Source organism: Dromiciops gliroides, chromosome 2, assembly GCF_019393635.1.
Source record: "Dromiciops gliroides isolate mDroGli1 chromosome 2, mDroGli1.pri, whole genome shotgun sequence".
Taxonomy (NCBI): domain Eukaryota; kingdom Metazoa; phylum Chordata; class Mammalia; order Microbiotheria; family Microbiotheriidae; genus Dromiciops; species Dromiciops gliroides.
The window spans coordinates 246,570,134-246,594,043 of NC_057862.1; the positions used below are offsets into that span (position 1 = coordinate 246,570,134).

General features: G+C 37.3%; 1 protein-coding gene across 1 annotated transcript; it reads left to right on the top strand.

The window, feature by feature from the left end:
- The first annotated feature begins 11,838 nt into the window (after nt 1–11,838).
- Nucleotides 11,839–16,987, top strand: LOC122738648 (ubiquitin-like protein 5). Its single transcript, XM_043980627.1, has 3 exons — nt 11,839–11,849; nt 12,639–12,855; nt 16,940–16,987. Exons 1-3 carry the CDS (start codon nt 11,839–11,841, stop codon nt 16,985–16,987), a joined length of 276 nt encoding a protein of 91 aa, XP_043836562.1.
- Nucleotides 16,988–23,910: the final 6,923 nt, after the last annotated feature.

Below are 23,910 nucleotides of genomic sequence, written 5' to 3' on the forward strand. Positions count from 1 at the left end.
CAAAGTGAAAGGGGCTCGGAGTTGGAATAAAGGACCTGAGTGCCCTGCGGCAAGAGGCGGCTAAAGCCCTTATTGTATTAAAGAAGTTCTTAATTTTAAATAGTATCTCATAAATAAACTCTGCTTTGATTATTTAGGTAAGAGTCTTAATCTTTAGTTTATCAATTTGGGAGCAGTGTGGTGGAACTTTATAAACGGCCCACATTAAATTAACAGCAGTCAGATAGGCAAATAGTCAAAAGTCCCCAGATTAGTCACCTCAGTCAGATTAGCCCCCCAAATTAGCCCTAGTCATCAAAAATATTCTACAGTAAATGAAAAGTTTCTTTACATATCACCTTAAAACTTTGTATATGATAAACCTTCAGTGAAAATGTATGTAGTGGGGCAGCTAGGTGGCATAGTCACTAAAGTACAGGCCCTAGATTCAGGAGGACCTGAGTTTAAATCTGGCCTCAGACACTTGACACTTACAAGCTGTGTGACCCTGGGCAAGTCACTTAACCCTCATTGCCCCACAAAAAAAAATGTATGTAGTTAGAAAAAAATGTAATAAGAATAAAGAAAGGGGATATAAATACTTGAAAATCAAATGCTGGATTATGCAATGTATTAACTCTCCAGCTGTGATTTTGGCATTGGATATTGATCAGAATCTGAATTTAAAGGATTCTTTGGGAAAATGCAAAGAGAAATTAATTCCCTTTCTTACCTCCCAGGTATTTCATTTTTCATTTATCTAGAGGAGTGAAGAGGCTGCCTGAGAAAGTTAGAAAATATGAAAGAAAATAGAGGGCAGAAGAAGCTAAAATTAAGTGATTGGATTAATGCAGTGATCTAGCTAAGTATCTGTTTAAGCATATAAAGTGGGGATGAAATCATATCTTGGACCAAAAACTAACTCATTACCTCTTATCTTCATTACTACTGAGCAAACCAAATAGAAAAAAAATTGATTTAAAAAAAAAACTAAAGAATTGGCGCAATATTATAATTTAAAATTCATCATATTTATTTAATTTTTCCTTTGTTTTTTTTAGCTCTACAAAAGTAATCAACCATTCAACAAGCTTTTAGTAAGTGCTTACTATATCCTAACCATTAGGTTATACACTGGGAATACAAAAATAAAAGTGAAATAATCTCTGCCTCCCAGGAAATTCTAATACTTTGGCTATATTAGAGCTATTATGTGTTTAATGATATTCATTTAATATCTTAAACCATAAGATATTAATAAAGGCATTAACCTAAGAAATTGAAAAAATTCTACTCATGCAAAAATATATTAATGTAACTGTGAAGAATAAGAACATACACATTTTATAAAGACATTATCATTACCAAGCTATGTCTCCTCATATATCTTTGTGACTTGTTATTGCCAAATGTTAATGTACTTTCATGACCGATTAGCAATTGCCACTGTCTGCATATTGTTTCCTTACTTTTCTTTCTGGCTATAAAAATATATAACATAAAAAATAAATTTACTTTGCTGTGATCATTTATACAAACTGCAAACAGATTTTAATATTCTCGCATCTAAATACACTCAATAGTCTTTCTAAAAAAGTAACAATTTTTAGACTTTCCTCTGGAAATAAATATTAACATAGGAAAATTACAAAATACTCTACCTACTTTTGATAGAGTGTTTGGAACAGAAAGTACCAGTAGACATTATCATAATCTAAGACATAAATTTGATAAAATGGAGAGAATATGACATTCTAAAGTAGTAAATTAATCAGGGAAGAGAACATTTATATGACAGACATTGTACTAACAGCTTTACAAATATTATCTCATTTGATCCTCATAACAACCCTGGGAGGTAAGTGCCATTATGATCCTGATTTTACAGTTAAGGAAACTGAGGTAAAGAGAGTTTAAGTGACTAGCCCAAAGGCCCACAGCTAGTAAGTGTCTGAGGCCAAATTTGAACTCAGATCTTCCTGACTCCAGGCCCAGCACTTTGTGTAGCACGGTGCCAACTAACTGCCTTTTGGCAGTGAAAGATGTTTTGTCATTTTCAATTGTGTCCAACTCTTCATAACCCATTTGGGGTTTTTTTGGCAAAGATACTGGAGTGGTTTGGCAGTTCCTTCTCCAGCTTATTTTGCAGATAAGAAAACTGAGGCAAGCATAGTTAAGTGACTTGCATAGCTAGTAAGTAACTGAGACCAGATTTAAACTTAGGTCTTCCTAACTTCAAGCCTATCCACTCTGTCTACCATGCCACCAACCTGCCCTCAATGAAAGGTAACACTTCAATACAGTGTGGTGCAGTGGAAAATGTATTAGATTTGGAATAAAATATTCGGACTTTTTAGTATTCTGGGGGTCATAATACCCCAAACCCCAGCTTGGGCTTGAATCACTGCCTTGGGCAGTGTGACCTTAGGCAAGTCACTACCTCTCAAAGCCTTGATTTCCTAATCCATACAATGAAAGAATTATACTTTGTAGGTATATTAATATAATTTCTTATCTTGGTAGATAAACTTCCAAATATTTTATATATTCTGTAGCTATTTTCAATAGAATTTCTCTATCACTGGATTTCATTGACAAATGCAAAAATGCTGATGAATTATGAGAATTTATTTTGTATCTACAAATTTGCTGAAGTTCATTTTTTCAAAAAATATTTCATTTATTTTCATGGGTTCTCTAAGTACACCATCATAACATCTGCAAAAGTGATAATTTTGCTTCCTTTTTGCTAAGATCCTTTTCTACTGTAAATATATGATCCTATAAAATTATATTTTGTAATTACTTCCACACACTCTAACTTCTGTAATAAAAGTTGTTTGGATTTTTCAAACTCTGAAATGAGTTCCTAGGTAAAGATCTTCTCTATTTATTGGAATAGGGAAATAATTCTAATGAATTTAATTTATGATTATTCAAATGTAATTGAGGCTAACTACTTTTTCTTACAGTTTTACATCAACTTTAACCAAATTCAATTTTTGAAAAATTCAGTTTTGCAAATGACAAATGTAATTATGTTTTAAAGTTTTATCATAGGATTCCTTTAAATAGCCTATGAAATTAACTTCATTTTGCTGAGAATCAGTTTCCATATCTGTAAAAGGAGAGGACTAAACTATGGAGTCTTTTCCAGTAAAGTCAGGAATAAAGCAAAGATGTCCACTATCACAACTACTACTTGATCTAGTATAAGAAATGCTTTGTTGTTCTCTCATTTCCAACTCTTTGTCACACCATGGCCCATTCTGTCTATAGGGTTTTCTTGGCAAAATTAATGGAGTAGTTTGCCATTTCTTTCCCCAGTGCATTAAGGCGAGCATATATGAAGTGACTAGCCACAGTTACACAACTAGTAAGTGTCTGAGGCTAAATTTGAACTCAGTTCTTCCTGACTCCAGGCCCAGTACTCTATCTAGCTGCCTCGTACTAGAAATGCTAGCTATAGCAATAAGGCAAGAAAAAGAAATTGAGAGAATAAGCCGAGGGAAAGAGGAAGAAAAATTATCACTTTTGCAAATGATATGATGGTGTACTTAGAGAACCCATGAGAATAAACTAAAAGTTATTTGAAATGATATATAACATCGGGGCAGCTAGGTGGCTCAGTGGATAAAGCACCAGCCCTGGATTCAGGAGGACCTGAGTTCAGATCTGGCCTCAAACACTTGACACTTACTAGCTATGTGACCCTGGGCAAGTCACTTAACCCTCATTACCCCACCAAAAAAAAGAAAAGAAAAGAAAAGAAATAATATATAACTTCAGCAAAGTTGTAGGATATAAAATCAATCCACATAATTCATCAGCATTTTTATATTGTCAATGAAACCCAGAGATAGAAAGATAAATTCTACTTAAAATAACTACATAATATAAAAAACTATATAATATTTTGGATTTACCTACCAAGATAAGGAATTATATTAATACATCTACAAAATTCTGTTTATGATAAATAATTGGAGAAATATTAATTGTTAATGGAAAGACCAAGCTAATATGAGAACATGACAATACTACCAAAATTAACTTATTCAGTGTCATACCAACTGAATTACCAAAGTATTGCTTTATAGAGCTAGAAAAAACAACCAAATTTGGGCAACTAGGTGGCATACTGGATAGAGAACCTGCCCTGAATTCAGGAGGACCTGAGTTCAAATCTGACCTCAGACACTTAACACTTACTAGCTGTGTGACCCTGGGGAAGTCACTTAACCCCAATTGCCTCACCAAAAAATAAAATAAAATAAAATAACCAAATCTATTTGAAAGAACAAAAAGATAAAGAATCTCAAAGGAAATAATGCAAAAAAAATGGGAAAGAAGGGGGTCTTAGAAGTACCAGATCTCAAACTATATTATAAAATAATAATCATTGAAACAATTTGGTGTTATAAATAGGTCACTCAAGGAAACGACCCACAGAAGCAAATGTACCTAGTAGCCTCATGTTTGATGAGCCTGAAGACCTTAGATAATCATGTAAAGATTCACTAATAGACAAAAATTTGAAAGCAGTCTCACAGAAATTAAGGTTAGACTAAAACCTCACACCACATAACAAAAAAAATCTCCAAATGTACATGTGGCCTAGATATGTAAAAAGACACTTAATAAACAAATTAAAGGGACAAGGAAGAGTGCATTACAAATCAAAGAATCAAAGAAGATGAAATGGGTAATTTTCTTAATGTAAAATTTAAAAGTTCATTTTTCGGGGTGAAGCCACGATGGTAGAGAAAAGACAGAAAGCTCTCAGAACTCATGACACCATCGCTCCAAAAAACCTCCAAGTAAAATGTAAAAGTTTTCCAACAGGCAAATCCAATGCAGCTAAGATTGGGAGAAAAGAAGTTAACTGGGAAGAAATCTGCAGAAAGTTTCTCTGATTAAGGTCACATTTCCAAGGTATATAAGAAACTAATTCAAAATTATGAGAATAAAAGCCCCATTAATGGTATGACATCGAAAAATTGGGGATAAAAGTATATAAACCAGAAGTTGTTAAGTGAAGAAATCCAAGCTATTTATAGCCATATAAAAATACCCCCCCCATCACTGGTTATTGCAGAAATGCAAATTAAAGCAATTCTGAGGTTCTACCTCTCACTGATAGAATTGGAAAAATTAAGCCATTAATTTCTGTGAATTGGTACAGACATTACAAAAAAAATTTCAGAACTGTGATCAAAATACTAAACTGTGTATGCCTTTTTTTGTTTGTTTTGGTTTGGTTTATTTGGTGAGGTAATTGGGGTTAAGTGACTTGCCTAGGGTCACACAACTAGTAATTGTTAAGTGTCTGAGACCGGATTTGAACTCAGGTCCTCCTGACTCCAGGGCCGGTGCTCTATCCTGTGTATGCCTTTTAATACAGCTAAAGTACTCATAAGGCTATAACCAAAAGAAATCAAAGAAAGAAGAAAAATTTCTCTGTATGCAAAAAAAATTATAGCAGTTCGTTTTGTGGTGGCAAAAACCTAAACACTAAGAGTATATCCATCAGTTGAAGAATAACAACAAACTGTGGCATATTAATACAATGGAATGCTATTGTACTGCAAAAAAATAGGAAAAGAGATATAGAAAGACTAGTCTAACTGATGCAGAATGAAGTAAACAGAACCACGCCCAAAAACAATTTATACTATAAATTATACTATATTGTAAAAGTAAAGAATCTTGTAGACTTTAAAAAATATATTGAAGAATGAATTGACTATGCTCATTTGTTATGTTTTGTTTTTCTTTTTTTTCCAATGGAAGGAATAAAAAAATTAATGCTTGACAATTTTAAAAAATAAAATTGAATTTTTAAATGGACTAAAGAGAAAAACTATGCATATCTAGCTCTTCCTCTCTTTCAGGCACATCACTTGGTATTCTGTCAACTCTCCCTTGTACTTCTGGGGAAAGGAAGGGATTTCTCCCCTTCCTTTCATACCCCTTATGCAATGGCAATGAAAACATGTGGCTATTCTAAGCAAGCGTGAGACCTCAAACCCCTGCCTGGCTGCCTCTTCTTTTTGTTTCTTTCCATGAGGATAACTGATCCTGAGAAATGGATGTTTCTAGCCTTTTTTGAGATCAAAAGTTTGGGACTTTCTGGCTTACTGAGTAAGAGATGCTTCCTTAAACTATATCATTTGTCAAAGGAAAAAACAAAACACTGCTAGGAGAAACTGACAAGAGAATACCGCAACATGAAAGTCATGCCTTCCTGGTCAGGAAATCTGGACTTTCAAGTTGTGCAGATAGAAAAATGTCTCTTCATTAGTCCCATGGAGTCAGAAGTAGACATGGACTCATCAGGGTGAGCTAACTGAGGCAGTGTGTGAAAGTGAAAAGCTTTGGGGAAGATCTTAATGATAGTGATGGGTTATTGTTTTATGCTTAGTCTTTGTGAATGCTTACTTCTGAGTGTTTTATATTTTAAGCATTTCTTTTGTGATGGAGGAAATAACTGTTCTATCCCCAATGCCTTCTTTGTACAATGTCATTGAGTAGTTTTTCAGTCATTCCCCACTGTTTATGATGCCATTTGTGGTTTTCTTGGCAAAGATAGTAGAGTGCTTTGCTATTTCCTTCTCTAGATCATTTTACAGATGAGAAAACTGAGGCAAGCAGGGTTAAGTGTTTTACCCAGGGTCACACAGCTATTAGATGTCTGAGGCCAGATTTGAACTCAGGAAGATGAGTTTTCCTGACTCTAGGGCTCAGCACTCTATCCACTGTGCCACCTAGATGCCCTTTTTGTATACTTACATGCCTTTTGATTCCTTTTGGAAGAGTTACTAGACAGGAGCCATACCTAATTTTTATTGATGAGATTTTCCCTAGAACTCCAGGGAGGGGCCAATAAGCCAGAGAAATAGAAAGAAACCCGACTACTTCTATTTAGGGTCAGGCCAAACCCAAGATAAATCTGGGTTCTGTATGGTTCCAGAGCAAGAGCATTTCTAGGAAGGCATTCCCTCTGTACCACCTCCCTTCTGCAGCTAGCACTTTTTTAAAAAAAATTTTGTTGGTGTTGATCTTACCTTTCTTTACTAGCCCCAGCTTATTCTGAACTTCAGTGTACCTGTCCTAGTCTCATTGAACAGTTTGGGGAACATAGAGTAAAACCAGCCAGTGGTCCTAAATGGTCCTTACTTGGAGAATTTGAGACTATAGGAAATACTTGGAAGAGGGAACACAGAGGCAAAGGCAATGAGAAGAAACCAGTTCAGTCAATGGACCCTAAGTATAATAGTCTCCAGGTGAGGCAGGATGAGGAAGAGTGTTCAACAATCATTCCCAGGAGAAGCTGTTCTTTGGCACACACAACTCCAGTTTTCCTCTCTCTGCAAAAGGGCATAGAATAGATCCTGTGCAGAATACAACAAAAGCATTATTTAACAATAGCCTCCAAACACTCCTACTTGCATATCACAATCTACTATGATAAACATGCATTACTCAGGCTATGACACACATCAGTAAGTGTATCTTGGAGAAGTTCTAAAGAAAGATAATAAGCTGGACCCAAAATTGAGTAGGAGGAGAAGATCAGCTTATACTCCATTTAGGAAATTATGCAGTGCTTTCAACAATACCAAACTGCTTGCTGGAAAAAAAACCATCTCTTTAACGTTAGTATTTTTCTGGCAATACCATATGGTTGTAAATCACAAAACACTATGATTTCAGAAGAATCAAAATTACAAACAAACCAAAGGGTAACAGAAAAATCCATAGTAGACATAAGCAGACTGCAACATGTTTCCAGCAATAACTTGTCAGTGAGAAGTGAGAAGCCATCAGGGCTTATACTACCAGAAAAGAAAGTGGGTCAGTCACATAGTGAGACTGAGAGGCAACAGATATATACCAAAGTGTTATATTGGTCCTCCTCCCGCCCAAGAAACTGAAAGAAAAATGCAGAAGGCTTCTAGACTCTTGGTAGATCCTTTATGTAGGATTTCGGGGAAATAAAGACAGAAATCACATAGGATGAGTGAGCATACATGGGACTAGTACCTATATTCGTAGAAGAAAAATTCACACCAACACTATCTTGTATCTAACAAAAACAAAAACAATAGGACAATGACTGGGAATTATGCTGAACTTAGGAAGTAATTGCTAAATAGAAGGCATCTTGTTTTAGCGTTTTTATCATTATTTTCTTTCCGTTGATGCTTATAAAGCAGGATGTTAGAATATGGATATGAGTATCTCCTGTTAGAATGAGGTAGATGCCAAAAGGGACCCTCAGAGATAATCCCACCAATCACAACTCAAGTCCAATTCCCTTTTTAACTTTCTCTGTGGGATCCAGATGGTCTAGTTGGTATGCCGTGGAATATACTTAGTGTAGCAAGGCTATTTCTATTTGGCTTGCAGGGAGGCCTGAATAGATAGATCTGTAAGATCTGCTCCCCCTACTCTTTTCTAAGGGAGATGTTGATTCCTGCTAAGAGAAGCAAGAAGAAGAAGGTAAGCAAGAGTTTAGGGGGCAGAGACTCAACCCTCTGCTCTCCTCAGACATGGGGAGGCTACTGGATCAGAATTATGTCTATCTGCTCCCCCACATGGTATTAGTCTAAGTGATATAGTTTTCGGGTTCAAGCTAAGCTCCTAATTGCTATTTCTTAAAAGCAGAAGAAGGAATCCAAGCTTTATATTCAAGGCTTGATTGTCTTCCCATCAAATACCAGTTCCACAATGAACACACATAGCAAATAACAAAGACACATTTATACAAGTCAATAGCAAAATAGAAATCATAGAGAGTATGTATGTGATTGTATATATGCACCAGACAATACAGAATGAAGTAGTTCTCCTATTGGGGTGAAAGTAATTCAGCTCAACCAAGAGAGAGGGTCCTAAATCTCACCCAAGAAGAAAATTCCCTAAAGTCTCTAGTGTAGCAAGCTTGGAATAGGGACATTGTGGAGACTGCCAGGTCCTCTCATTCCAACTTCTTCCCAGTCTTTTTTCTCCTTTCAGCAGCCTGAAGTACGGTTGGCCTTATCCATCTTCTCTTTCACAGCTAGAATCCAGAAGCACTCAAAGGCACCGAAAACCCTGAAAAAATTCAAGAAATAATAGTTCTCTTCTATCTCCTCTCTCCTGCTCCACCTGCCCACTACACAGTCATGAGTCATTGATCTCTACCAATGAGAAGAAAGTCCCATAGCAATTGGCTTCAGTGTTTGGGTTACAAGAAAGTATTAAAACTGGAAAAATCTCTATAAAGACGTGTCCACTGTCTGACTCACCTCTCCCTACTTATTTCTGAGGGGTATTGAAGACAATAAATTGAGATGAAAACCCTGGTTAGAAATTCCTTCAGTACTAGGGGGAGAGATAAAGAAGCAGAGTAGGTAAAGAAAGGAGCTACAGCCGCCTAGACTTTCAATCTCACATACTGCCTCACCTTGTTCACTTTGATGAGTCCATTTCCTCTACATGTTTATGTCTCTTCTTAGTCTCTTCTTCTGTCTGACTTTCCTATGTCCACTCATCTTTTGCTGTTACTTCCCCATTCCAGGTTTGAACCATGACAACGTCTAAGTTCACACTTAACATTTGGCATCTTCTGTTTTCAGTTGCAAGGGGGCAGTATCCATCCTATCACCAAGCTCCCTAATGACTTGGCAGGAGAAGCATAGAACTCATGCAACCACTTCCTCCTTTGCTTTAGTTTCTGCCACATATGTCTTGGGCAAAAGTTCTCTCAAGGCCAAAAGCCCAGAAAAACTAGATAAACTGTAAGTAATACATACATGCCTATATGTACACACTCCAACCTACCAAGTATCCATGACACCTGGGATTAAATTCATGGTAGAAAATATTTTCCTGCAAAATTGGATTGATATAAAATCTCATTGATTTGAGTTCACCATTTCAGAATTTTTGATAATTTTGGCAGTGAACAAACTCAAGTTTTTCTAAATATCAATAGAAAAAAATATTTAACAAAACAGTAGTGTAACAAAATTCTAGAGGGATTGTTTATTTTCTTTAAAAAATAGACTTCTTCCTGGGCAGCTAGGTGGCCCAGTAGGTAAAGCACTGGCCCTGGATTCAGAAGGACCTGAGTTCAAATCTGGCCTCAGCACTTGACACTTACTAGCTGTGTGACCCTGGGCAAGTCATTTAACCCTCATTGCCCTGAAAAAAAAATAGACTTCTTCCAGCCAAGTAACAATATTTATATACAAATAGTATAATTTTACTGTAAACTTAAAGGGTACTTTGGTATGCTAATTGTAAATCATTTTTATCTGTTCATTAAACCAAGAACTTTATTAGACAACAATTGATTAGAAGTGTAAAGTTCCTGCATGTAAATAAAAGTAATAAGACTACATTTCTTTTCAAATGCTTTAAAAATCAAATCTGTTGTGTATTCAAGTCAGCCCTTCTCCCATTAGTCTAAATTAGCAAAATTTCACTGTTTATTACAAAATTATTACTTTCCTGGTAGAAATTTTTCTACTTTCCTATAACTGATCATAAAAGTTATGCTGCTACCTACCATTCATTATAATTTGTAATGTGGTAGTAAAAATCAAACATTCAATAAAAGGAAAATAAATCTTGATTTCCAGAAGTCAAATAAGAAAAAAAAAAATTCCCTTAGCTATAGGTATTGAGGCAGCCCCTTCTTTTGAAGAATTGCTTAGAATGCAAATCTATTTTCTAGCAATTCATCCAGAACCTATGAGTGAAATTTTTCCCTTGGATAATTTATGTATTAAGAGGTATATTGGTGTTTCAGGAATTAGGGATACCAGATCTCAATCAATCAACAAGCATTTACTAAGCATCCCCAGTGCCAAGTACTGTATTCACTGAGGATGAAAAATGAACAAATGAAACCATCTCAATGCACTAGGGCAGTGTTAAGGGCTAAAATTCTAGCTAAACTGTCTAAAATATCTAATGAGTGGTCGCCAATAAATTATAAGCTTTAGCAAGAGTTAGACTTTTAAGCATTTATTAAGGAGAATAAGAATTTGGTAAAGAGAGAGAAAGGCCTAGATTCCTATCTATTAAAGGGAGAGCACATTTCTAGCTCCCTTCTCCGCCAGCGTCCTCAGGAAAGAGCCCGAGACCGAGCGCCAGTCTCTTCCTTCCTCCTCCCACTAGCCCGCGTCACTTCCTGACACCCAAGAAAAGACTCCTGGTCTTGCCCTCAAAGACCTTCGCTTCATGGGCAGAACTCTTCTACAGTAAGTCTCCAGCAGGTGGCGTCATTCCAATCGTTACAGCAGATAGAAGCTGATCTGACTGGATTCACACACATAACTTTTGAATTCAAACCAATGACCAACTTCTTCCTCCTCCTACTCCTCTTCTTATTCTTCATCATCAACATCATCCTCTTCTTCTTCATCATCATCTTTAGAGGAATTTGGAGAAAGAAACGATTTGAGTTGTTTACATGACAGCCAGAGGCAAAAAAAAAGCTCTTATTTCAGAGTAGCTAGGATATTTTGCTCAAATTGAGTGTTAGGAAAATCCGAGTTCAAATTCTGACTCAGATACTTACTGTCTGAATCTGTGCAAGTTATTTAAATGGGAATAATAATATGCACTTACCTCATAAGATTATTGTGAGGATCAAATGAGATAGCATAAATGATGTGCTTTGCAAACCTTAAAGCTCAATATAAAAGTCATTATTTTCATGTAGATTCAGTGACTTCCACTCAAGATAGAATCAGGTCTCAAATCCAGGTCTTTTAACTCAATTCAATCCTCTTTGTATTATACTATTGCCTCTCCAAAAGCCCAGAGGCTATAGTTCATATATTTTATTTATAAATGTAATCCATGGTCCAGGTGTTCTCTCCCACTCCTGACTCATACACTGGATCTTATCCCAGGGGCTTGATCATAAAGGATCAATTTCTCTTCCTTGGCTTCTATTTCATTGTCTCTACCTGAATTAATCCAGGAAAGTCTCCAAAATTAAACAGCTATAGCTAATGTCTAGGGTGTTCCAAACATGGGTGGCAGGGTCCCAAATTCTGCAGACATTCAAAGTACCATCTGATTATTGGGTATGAGACAGCCTTTATCCCACAGAAAATACGAAGTACTCTCAGGAATCCATAAACAACAACAGTGCCAGGAAACATTCAGAAACACATCATTTATTTCCCCACCCAGAAGGGAAGTGAGCTTGGGATTGCCACTGAGGGCCACTGTCTGTAATTTTTGTGATCTCTACAGTGTGACCAAGATTCATTATGACAACATCGGGTTTAGAAATACCTCCCACACACTAATCCACTGTTGGTGGAGTTGTGAACAGATCCAACCATTCTGGAGAGCAACTTAGAATTATGCCCAAAGGACTATAAAACTGTGCATATCCTTTGATCCAGCAATACCACTGCTAGGTTTATATTCCAAAGACATCCTAAAAAAGAGAAAAAGACCTATTTGTACAAAATTATTTAGAGCAGCTTTTTTTGTGGTGACTTGGGGAATGGCTAAACAAGCTGTGATATATAATTGTAATATAATATTATTCTGCTATAAGAAATAATAATAAGCAGGAGTACTTGTTCAGTGAGACAGGAACTACAGCAGCTAGAGGCTGGAGGTGACCTGGAGTCATGATTAAGGCTGTGTAACAACTGGCTGGGCAAGAAAGTCTATGTGAAGTGCAACACTGACAATTTAATGAGAGACCTGAAGAAACTGAGTGTGTCTCAGACAGGCACCTGTTGGAACAAAATTATTCTGAAAAAATGCTACACAATATTCAAGGACCACATGATCCTGTGGGACTATGAGATCCATGATGGAATGAACCTGGAGCTTTATTACCAAAAGGGGCAGGCAGCAACATCCCATCCCCCAAATCTGCACCTCTCTTCCCTTTTTAAAAGTCTAATAAAATACCTTTAATGCTGGTGGGGGGAAAAAGGGGGAAAAATGACAAGAAGGATGATTTAAAAAAAAAATCCCCACAAAGTTAAAAGACACATTGGCAATTGCTGAAGAATGCATAGAGAAGAGGCTAACTAACTTAAGAGCAGAAACTAATTCACCAGTGTCAAAGTTTGACAAGTGCTTAGCCTCACCATGGCTCTGAGAAAGAGAGGAGAAAAAAAGAATTTAGCAGGAGGAAAAAACAAAAAGCAAAAACTTTGCACTTGAAAGCAGTGAAGAACACTTGGCCAAGTACAGAAACCCAAATTATTCAGGATCTGGGACAAGTTCCCCAGTGACATCTTCATCATCTCCAAATCTATACTCTATAACATTATATCCATTATTTGACCCTTCCCTTTCTACTGGGGGCTCTGCCGCCTCTCCCCTCTTCCCATATGCATGAATACCACCACTCTTTCTACCTCCATCTGTTAATGGTCCCAGCCAAGGAACCTTACTAAGGTGCTTTGGACAAAGCAGAAACCTGTGATTACAGTGCCCAAAGAATCTGATGAAGTTTATTGTTTACAGCTGGATGCCACATTTAAGGTTTTTTCCCTTTGAAACAAAACCCTGTGAATACCTTTACTTCCATACTGAATTACTGATGATCCAAGAGGGTGGCAATGTGTAGATTTCCAACCAAGAATCTTTTCAAGAGGGAAATAATACAGCAAGGAGTTTGAATGTGAATGGCAACCTTCCCCCCACCCAACCCCCAACACATCTTTTTGAGTTGTTAATGGTTCTAATAACCAAATCAGAAAACAGGGAAATAGTGACTATACTTAGACCATGGCAACAAGTGTGTTTGTATTGTTATCCTTTGTTTCCACATAAAGAGAGCAACAGGGAAACAAATATGCAGGGAATATTTTGTCTATCCCAAAGTACTTTCCAGTCTCTTATAGATATATACCATTTTTTCTTCTTTCAGTTTCATTTCCACTGTTTTAATGAGAGCATTTGGCCCAAATGTTGCCCATATTTGAATTTAGAAGAAAACCTAAGCTTTTGATTGACGCTAAAATAATTTGAGGGGACAGCTAGATGACACAGTGAATAGAGCACTGGCCCTGAAGTCAGGAGTTTCTGACTTCAAATCTCACCTCAAACACTTACTAGCTGTGTGACACTGGGCAAGTCACTTAACCCCAATTCCCTTAAACGTATGGGGCCATTTCCAGTCATCTTGTTATCAATCTTGCCACTGGACCTAGATGGTTCTGGAGTTGATAGTGATATTGGTGACTTGCACAGCCATCCCTCACTTAAGTCCATTTCACTGCAAGGCATGATATCACCCCAATATCATGGTCCTCTTTGTGAATGAAAGACAAACAACAACAACAGCAAAATAATGAAAAATGTTTGAAGTATTTTTGTGAGTTTTGGCAGTGACACTTAGAATTTGGAAGGTTCAACCATTCCATCTAAATTCCAAATAACCACTTTTACTTTGAATCTTTGGGGAAAGGGACAAGAAAAAATACTAATGGGATCCATCATATAGGAAATATTTCTAATATATTACACTGAATAAGTTGAAGACAAGGGGAGGTTTCTTACAACACAAATAAATTTAACACCTATAAGAAATGAAGGTCTTGGGGCAGCTAGGTGGCACAGTGGATAGAGCACCGGCCCTGGAGTCAGGACTACCTGAGTTCAAATCCGGCCTCAGACACTTAACACTTACTAGCTGGGTGACCCTGGGCAAGTCACTTAACCCCAATTGCCTCACTAAAAAAAAAAAAAGAAATTAAGGTCTTTGAAAAATTGAACAGAAATACATCTTACATATACTTTTTGTTATTGATTTATTGGGAAAAGAAGTGTCAAGTGTCTGAGGCTGGATTTGAACTCAGGTACTCCTGAATCCAGGGCTGGTGCTTTATCCACTGCGCCCCCTAGCCGCCCCTGATCCTTTATTTTTTACTTAAACCTTTCAACAAATTAGACTTTAAAAGATTATAGATAATCCATTCTTGAATTCAAGAATACACCAGTGTTTGTTGCTATGCAGAAAAAAATGTCATTGCATATAAAGTCTCATGCAACCTGTGGGAAAAAATAAGAAGGATAATTTCATAAAGACCTGGAAAGACTTATATGAATTGATGTATAGTGAAGTGAGTAGAACCAGGAGAATGTTGTATACAATGACGGCAATATTGTTTGATGAAGAACTGTGAATAACTTAACTATTCTCAGCAACATAATGATCTAAGACAATCCCAAAGGACTAATGATGAAGTATACTATCCACCTCCAAAGAAACAACTGATATTGATTGAACACAGACTGAAGCATGCTGTTTTTTCACTTTTGTCATTTTTTTTCTTTTATTCAAGTTTTCTTATACAAAATGACTAACGTGGTAATGTTTTAAATAATTGCACATGGATAACCTATATCTGATTGCTTACCACCTCAAAGAGGGGGAAGGGGAGGAAGGGAAGGAGAGAAGGAGGGATGGAATCTGGAACTCAAAACTTTAAATAAAAATGGTTATTTTTAAAAATAAAAATATTTAAAATTTTTTTTAATTAATACCTCCCATCCCCCCCAAAAAGAGCAAACGTAGCTTGCTGAACAACCAAACCCAATTTTCCCATATAACCTCCAACATTTGTCATTTTCCTTTTCTATCATACTAGCCATAGGTGTGAGGTGGTACCTCAGAGTTGTTTTAATTTGCATTTCTCTAATCAATACTGACAGAGCATCTTTTTATGACTATAGATAGTTTCAATTACTTCATCTGAAAACTGCCTGTCCATATCCTTTGATCACTTGGGCTCTTATTTTTATAAATTTGACTCAGTTCTCTATATATTTAAGAAAAGAAGCATTTATCAGAGAAACTAGCTGTAAAAAAAATTTCACAGTTATGATTACTGTTTCCCTCCACCCTATTTTCTCCCATTTATCCTATTCTCTTCTTTCACCCTGTCCTTCCTTAAAAGTGTTTTACTCCTGACTCCTCCAACCCTTCTTCCCTTCTATCAGCACCCTGCCCTCTTCTTTTATCTTTTCCCTATTTTCCTGGAGGATAAGATAGATTTCTATATGCAGTTGAGTACGTATATTATTGCCTCTTTGAGCCAATTCTAATGAGAGTAAAGTTTAAGCACTCTCCCATCTTTTCCTCCACTGTAAAAGCTTTCACACCTCTTCTATGTGATATAATTTGTTCCATTCTACCTCTCCCTTTCCCCTTCTCCCAGTGCAACCCTCTTTCTTATGCCTTTATTTTTTTAGATAATCGTGCCATTATATTCAACTTACATCTATGCCCTTTGTCTGTGTATACTCCTTCTAACTGCTCTAATAATGAGAAAATTCTTAGAAGCTATAAATATCATCATCCCATGTAGGAATATAAACAGCTTCATCTTATTTAATCTCTTGTGATTTCTCTTTCCTGTTTACCTTCTTATACTTCTCTTGAGTCTTGTATTTGACAGTTAAATTTTCTATTCATTTCTCAGAAATGCTTGAAAGTCCCCTGTTTCATTGAATATCCATTTTTCCACTGAAGGATTGCATTCAGTTTTGCTGGGTAGGTGATTCTTGGTTGTAATCCTAGCTCCTTTGCTTTCTGGAATATCATATTCCCAGCCCTCATCCTTTTTGGGGGGGCAGAGAGGGGGAGATAAAATCATTTATTGTTTCTATGATTTGTTCTTTGTTCTTTAGGATTAAATTATTTAGTTTCCAATTTCTTTCTTTTATCCTCTTATCCTTTAATGTGGAAGCTGTTAAATCTTGTGTTATTCTGACTGTGGCTCCTATATTTGAACTGGGTGTTTGTTTTGTTTTTGGGGGGGTTTTTTGGTGGGGGGGTGGCTGCTTACAGAACTTTCTCCTTGACCTACGAGCTCTGGAATTTGGCTCTGATATTCCTTGGAGTTTTCATTTTGGGATCTCACTCCAGAGATGATCAATAGATTCTTTAAATTTCTATTTTACCCCCTGGTTCTAGAATAGCAAGGCAGTTTTCCCAGGCAACTTCTTGAAGGATGATGTCTAGACTCTTTCTTTAATCATGGCTTTCAGGTAGTCCAATAATCCTTAAATTATCTCCTCAACTGATTTCTCAGGTCAGTTGTTTTTCCAAAGTGATATTTCACATTTTCTTCTATTTTTTCATTCTTTTTATTTTATTTTATTGCTTCTTGATGTCTCATAGACTCATTAGCTTCCCCTTGTCCAATTCTAATTTTTAAGGAATTGTTTTTTTCATTAAGCTTTGGTAATCCTTTTTCCATTTGGCCAATTCTGCTTTTTTTTTGGGGGGGGGGAATGAGGCAATGGGGGTTAAGTGACTTGCCCAGGGTCACACAGCTAGTAAGTGTCAAGTGTCTGAGGCCGGATTTGAACTCAGGTACTCCTGAATCCAGGGCCAGTGCTTTACCACTGCGCCATCTAGCTGCCCCCCCAATTCTGCTTTTTAAGGCATTCTTATCTTTATTGGATTTTTGTGCCTCTTTTACATTTGGCTTATTCAGTTTCTAAGGTATTTTCTTCAGTATTTTTGTGCTTTCATAACCAATATGTTGAATCTTTTTTTCATGATTTTCTTGTATCACTCTCATTTCTTTTCCCAATTTTTCCTTTACCTCTCTTATTTTATTTTTTAAATCTTTTTTGATCTCTTCCGGGAATTCTTTTTTGGGCCTGAGACCAATTTGCATTTCTATTTTAGTCTTTGCATGTAGCAGTTTTTATCTTCTGAGTTTGTGTCTTGCTCTTCCTTGTCACCATAGTGACTTTCTATGGTCAGGATATTTTTGTAATTGTTGTTGTTTGTTCATTTTTCCAGCCTATTTCTTGATTTTTATATTAGAGTGGGGCTCTGCTCCCAGGGCAGAGGGGACACTATCCCAAGCTTCAGGGTTTTTTGTTCAGCTGATTTTAGAACTAGTTCTGGGGGTCTATAAGCTTTTAGTTTTTCCAAGGTGTTTCCAGTATGTTTACTACTCTCCTGGACTGTGCTCTGATCTGTGACCAACCATGAGCACTCTCTTCTGCACTAAAACTATAACCAGACTTCCCACTCCCCTGAGGTCATCCACAAGCTCTGGTATGCTAATGCTCCTCCTTGCCCTGGGACCATGTTCCATATCTGAGTATGGGCAATGCAACAGAGTCCTTTTCACCCAGTGCCAGCAAAGGGACCCCTATAATCTCCTTCTGACCAACCCCCTTACTGTTTATGGGCAGTTAGCTCCTGAAAAGTTGCTGCCTGCAATGATTCAGTCATCTCCAAAGCCTGCTACTGATTTGCTGGGTTGCAGCCTGAGCTGGCACAGCCTGTGCTGAACTATGCTCTAGTCTCATAATGGTGTGTCAGACCTTTCTTGCCCTCCTAAATTGTCTTGGGCTGGTAAATCATTTCACCCCATCCTTTTGTGGCTTCTGCCACTCTAGAATTTGTTTTGAGGTATTATTTAAAGTTGTTTGGATGGAAATGTGGGAGAGTTCAGGCAAGTCTCTGCCATCTTGGCTCTACCTCTTTCTCCAAAAGGAAAGAGATTTTTTTAAAAACTATAAAAAGCATGAATAAAACTTCCAAAAACCCAGAAACCTGAGGGTATTTATCTTAGCAACAGATAGCCTCACTCACCTCAGTAGGCTCTGAAAGGCATCACATATTAGCACAGTATAATAATTCATGTTCATAATGATGACCCTGAATCCCAAGAAAAGGTTAAATTATAGTCAGCATTCTCTTTTGAAAGAGGCAGGTAAGTGTTCAATACATTTTTTAAATGTTTCCATCCAAACTAATTGATTTTTTTAATGGATGCTTAAAGGGATAAACACAATACTTTCCAGAAAATTCAGTTCTCTAGGATAATGTGCATTCTGATTATAACCATAAATAACCCAGGTCTTACTGATAATAATTTGCCTGAATTTTTCCATTTTTGTTTCAGTCTTCTGTGGCCATAAACTATATAATGGAATTCATAGGGGCCATTGAGAGGACTGCCTCATGCAGAATTACACCTTAACTACTCAAAGTCAACTGGATGATAACAGCTAGTATTTATATAGTGCTTTAAGGGTTTGTAGGTCACTTTACAGATATTATCTCATTTGATTCTCACAACAACCCTGTGATATAGGTGCTATTGTTATTTCCATTTTACATATGAGGAGACTCAGACCCAGGACCATCCAGTTAGTAAATGTCTGAGGCTGGATTTGAATTCAGGTCTTCCTGACTCCAGGTCCAAGTCATTTAGCTGCCTTGATAAGTTTTGATGAATTTTGGTTCATTTTACAACTGTTCCATTTCTTTCCAAATGTTTTTTAACTCCTATTAAGTAGTTAACTATTTAACTATAGCTTTTAAACAATACACCAAAGATGGGCAGCTCTCCTGCTCTTGAAGTCACTTTTATTTTTTTTGCGGGGCAATGGGGGTTAAGTGACTTGCCCAGGGTCATACAGCTAGTAAGTGTCAACTGTCTGAGGCCGGATTTGAACTCAGGTACTCCTAAATCCAGGGCCAGTGCTTTTATCCACTGCGCCACCTAGCCGCCCTCTTGAAGTCACTTTTAATTTTGAAATATCTTTTTTCCTAAGGATTCAAATCACTAAAATATTTCTGAAAGGCCTTTCAGACTACAGATAGTAATTTACTCACTGCAAGAATCTGACTGACTATAGATCATTATTCATGCCTGAGCCTTACAGTCATAATAATTTAGTAAATAAGGCTTTCTGAAATACAATACATTAAGGACTAAAAATTCCAACCATGCCAAAACAATAACCTTTCAAGAAGCTTACATTAATTGAATAACTGGCAAGCAAAGTCCTCTTATCAGTCGGGATCTTGGATTCAATGTCAGATTCTAAGGTTTTAAACTGTCACCTGGGAGTGAATAAAATCAATGCCGAGCCAAGAAAAGGTTAAGCATTACTACAATCAAAGCCAACTCTAAAATGTTCACTCCATTTCCTTCCAAATCTTTTTTTCTGTTTACCCTTTTCCTTCCAAGGATATAATTTGTATGTTCAATGGAGTTGCTGTTTAGTCGCTTTCAATCATGTCCAACTCTTTATGAACCTTTTTGGGATTTTCTTGGCAAAGATGCTGAAGCGATTTGCCATTTATTTTTCCAGATCATTTTACAGATGAGGAAACTAAGGCAAACAGGATTAAGTGATTTGCCCAAGGTCACATAGCTAGTAAGCGTCTGAGGCTGGATTTGAACCCAGGTCTTCCTGACTCCAGGCCCAAAACTGCACCACCTAGTTGCCCATTATATATTCAAGTATCTCCACATAAGAAGAAAAAGCAAATTCATTCCTGGAATTGCTTCCAGAAATAATTCTCCATTCAGAATTTGGCTGTAATGAAAAATACTCCAAGAATTATTTTTGTCACATTGAAAAATCTGAATTCTTTCTATAGCTTGGGTTGTCTCTATCTCTGAATTCTATCCCTGTTATCACTTTTCCCTTGAGTAAGTGATATTACTTTCAGTGTTGTTTAATAGACCTTCACCTTGTGACTTCTTAGTAGGCTTCCAGAGGTGTCTTCAGGTCCACAACAGCTCTAGGCTCTTCTCATATCTGCTTCATGGTTATGCAACTTTTGACCTCTAGACTGGGCTCCCAGACTCCCTAGATCATACCTCTTCTTTTGTTTTTTATTATAAAAGTATTTTATTATTTTCCAGTTACATATAAAGATAGTTTTCAACATTTGTTTTCATAAGATTTCTATTTTCAAATTTTTCTCCATCCCTCCCCTCCCTCCCCCCTCCCCAAGACAGCAAGCAATCTGATATAGGTTATATATATACAATAATATTAAACATATTTCTGCATTAGTCATGTTATAATAGAAGAATCAGAGCAAAAAGGAAAAACCTCAGAAAAGAAAAACAACAGCACCAAAAACAAAAGAAATAGTATGGTTCAATCTGCATCCATATTCCATAGTTCTTTTTTTTTCTTTCTGGATTTGGAGAGCATTTTGCATCATGAGTCCTTTGGAACTATCTTGGACCATTGTATTGCTGAGAAGAATCAAGTCTATTACTGTTGATCAACACATAATGCTGATGATATTGTGTACGAAGTTCTCCTGGTTCTGCTCATCTCACTCATCATCAGTTCATGCAAGTCCTTCCAGGTTTCTCTAAAATCTGCCTGCTCATCATTTCTTACAGCACAATAGAATTCCATTACATTCATATACAACAACTCTTTCAGCCATTCCCCAATTGGTGGGCAGCCCCTCAATTTCTAATTTCTTGCCACCACAAAAAGAGCAGCTATAAATATTTTTGTACATGTTGATCCTTTTCCATTTTTTATGATCTCTTTGGGAAAAAGACCCAATAGTGGTATTGCTGGGTCAAAGGGTATGCACAGCTTTATAGCCCTTTGGGCATAATTCCAAATTGCTCTCCAGAATGGTTGGATCAGTTCACAGCTCCACCAACAATGCATTAGTGTTCCAATTTTTCCACAGCTACTCCAATAGTTATTATTTTCCTTTTTTGTCATATTAGCCAATCTGATAGATGTCAGGTGGATCATACCTCTTCTTGAGACAAGTGGACTTCCCTGGGCCCCAGTGTACACAACAGCAACACTTGCCATGAGGTAGGATCTTGTCAGATCCAGAGAGCTTCTCCCCATCCACTAATACTCTGCCTAGATTTGCTTCTCAACGATTATCATACTGCCATCCTTTTTATTACCTCTATCCCAGTGCTACTAAATGCCTAACAGCTGAAAGAAAGTCCCATTCACCAATCACAGCTGCCTATTCCCATCTACCTTAACTCTAATTCCCTACTCTCCACCCTCAATGTCTTTAATATTGGCTAGGTGACATAGTGAATAGAGTATTGAACTTAGAGTCAAAATCTGAGTTCAGATTTTGTCTCTGATATTTACTTCTGTGAGATTTAAAATTAGACATTAGATCATAAATCTCCTCTCTTTAACCTTTCCCTTAATTTATCTCCCAGACTAGTAAATGGAAGAAGCTTCTGCTTTTCTAGTTAGAGCTTTTAGTGTGTGGTAGTTACCAGGTGATGTTGATTAGAGGGATAGGAAAGTAGAAATACAAAACAAATAGTCTTAAGTCTAAGCTTAGTCTCTATTCCGTATAAAACTCACCAAAAGCCCAAGGGCACCTTTGGGGAGAAAGAAAGACCGAGTCAAGCGCGTGCTGCTAACCGCGAGCCGGGCCAAGTCGAACTCCAGTCAGCGTCTGTCTGTGCAGTACAGCCAGGGGACCAGCAGAGCAGGAAAGAGATCCCACTTCCGTTCTCTCCTTGCCTTTTAAGCTCGCACCCCGGAAGTCAAGTGCTTAGCAAGCAGACTGGCGTGCATAGTTCATGCCGTTGGTCTCCTCCCCGAAAGGGTGGTCCTTAAAAAAACTGGCGTCTCTCCATTATCGCTAACCGACTGTTAAAACTTTTTACCACACTTCTGTGTGAACCTAAGCATGTGATTTAACCTCTCTCAGCCTCATTTTCCTCATCTGTATATTAATGAGTTGGGATTGGTGTCCTAAGGTCCTTTCCAGCTCTAAATATATAATCTTATGATCCCATTGCATATCTGCATGCCTCTTCTACTGTGCCCTCAGGAATTCCTACTACTTAATTAAAAATCTTCCTCTTCATCTTAAACTTGTGAGAGAGAGAGAGAGAGAGAGAGAGAGAGAGAGAGAGAGAAACGATTGGAATAACGCCACCTGCTGGAGAGATACTGTAGGAAAGCTCCGCCATGAGGAGAAAGCGTCAGAGGGCAAGCCATGCAGCTTTTCTTTGGTGTCAGGAAGTGACGTTTGCTTGTGGGAGGAAAAAAGGGTGAGGCTGGCTCTCTCGCTTTTTTTTTTTTCTCACCAGGACTCTCGTGGAGAGCAGAGCAGGAGAACTGTAGCTCCCCAAGATAGATAGCTGAATCTAGGCCTCTTTCTCTCTCTTCACCAAATTCTTATTCAAATTCTTATGCTTAAAAGTTTGACTTTTATATTATAAGCTAAAGCTTATAATTTATTGGTGACCTCTCATTAGATTTTAGACAGACTAGCTAGAATTGTAGCCCCTTACAATAGACAGAGAGATTAGAGAGAGAGAGATGATCTAGAGATAGAGTTAGATGATATAGATATGGATAGGGGTAGGGGAGAGAGAGAGAGAGAGAGAGAGAGAGAGAGAGAGAGAGAGAGAGAGAGAGAGAGAGAGAGAGAGAGAGAGAGAGATCTTCTAGCATTCACTGAGACCTGACCCTCTCCTACTTCCCTGGTCACTTCTTCTAGTACTGTCTATACCTTCACACACCCTAAATTACTTGCAGCAGTGGAAGAATCTGAATGTTCCTTGCTCCCCATTGCCACTTCCAGACCTTCTATTAACATCATTCCACAATTTCTATTCTTGTGATGTTCCTGCTATCTAAATTTATCACCCAATCTAGTCCTTGGTGGCCAGTTTATACTGACCTCCAGGATATTCTTATTTATTCTTCAACAAGTTTAGTGTATAGTTTACAGTCACCATCTCTATCCTTATTCTTGCCCTCATACTAGGGAACTCCAATAAACATATTGATGTCCCCTCAAGTACCCTAACTTCTCAGTTCCTCAATCCACTCATTTCTTCACTCTATCCCAACTACACACAGGATGTTCCTAACAATCTTGCCATTTTCCATGAGTGTTCTACTTCCAAGTTTATATATGTCAAAAGTCCTTTATCATATCACAATCTTTTATCATTCCATCTTTCTCTTTGCCTTAAGGTTCCCTAACCCTGCTCTTTGTCCATAATGTCCATACCATCCACCATTCAATTCCTTCCTAGGCATATGTATTGGCTACAATTTCCTCCCTTCCCAATCTGCAATACTTAGTGAACTTGGTTCATCTCTATCCTATCCTCTATTCTCAAAATCCCTCACTCCCTGTAC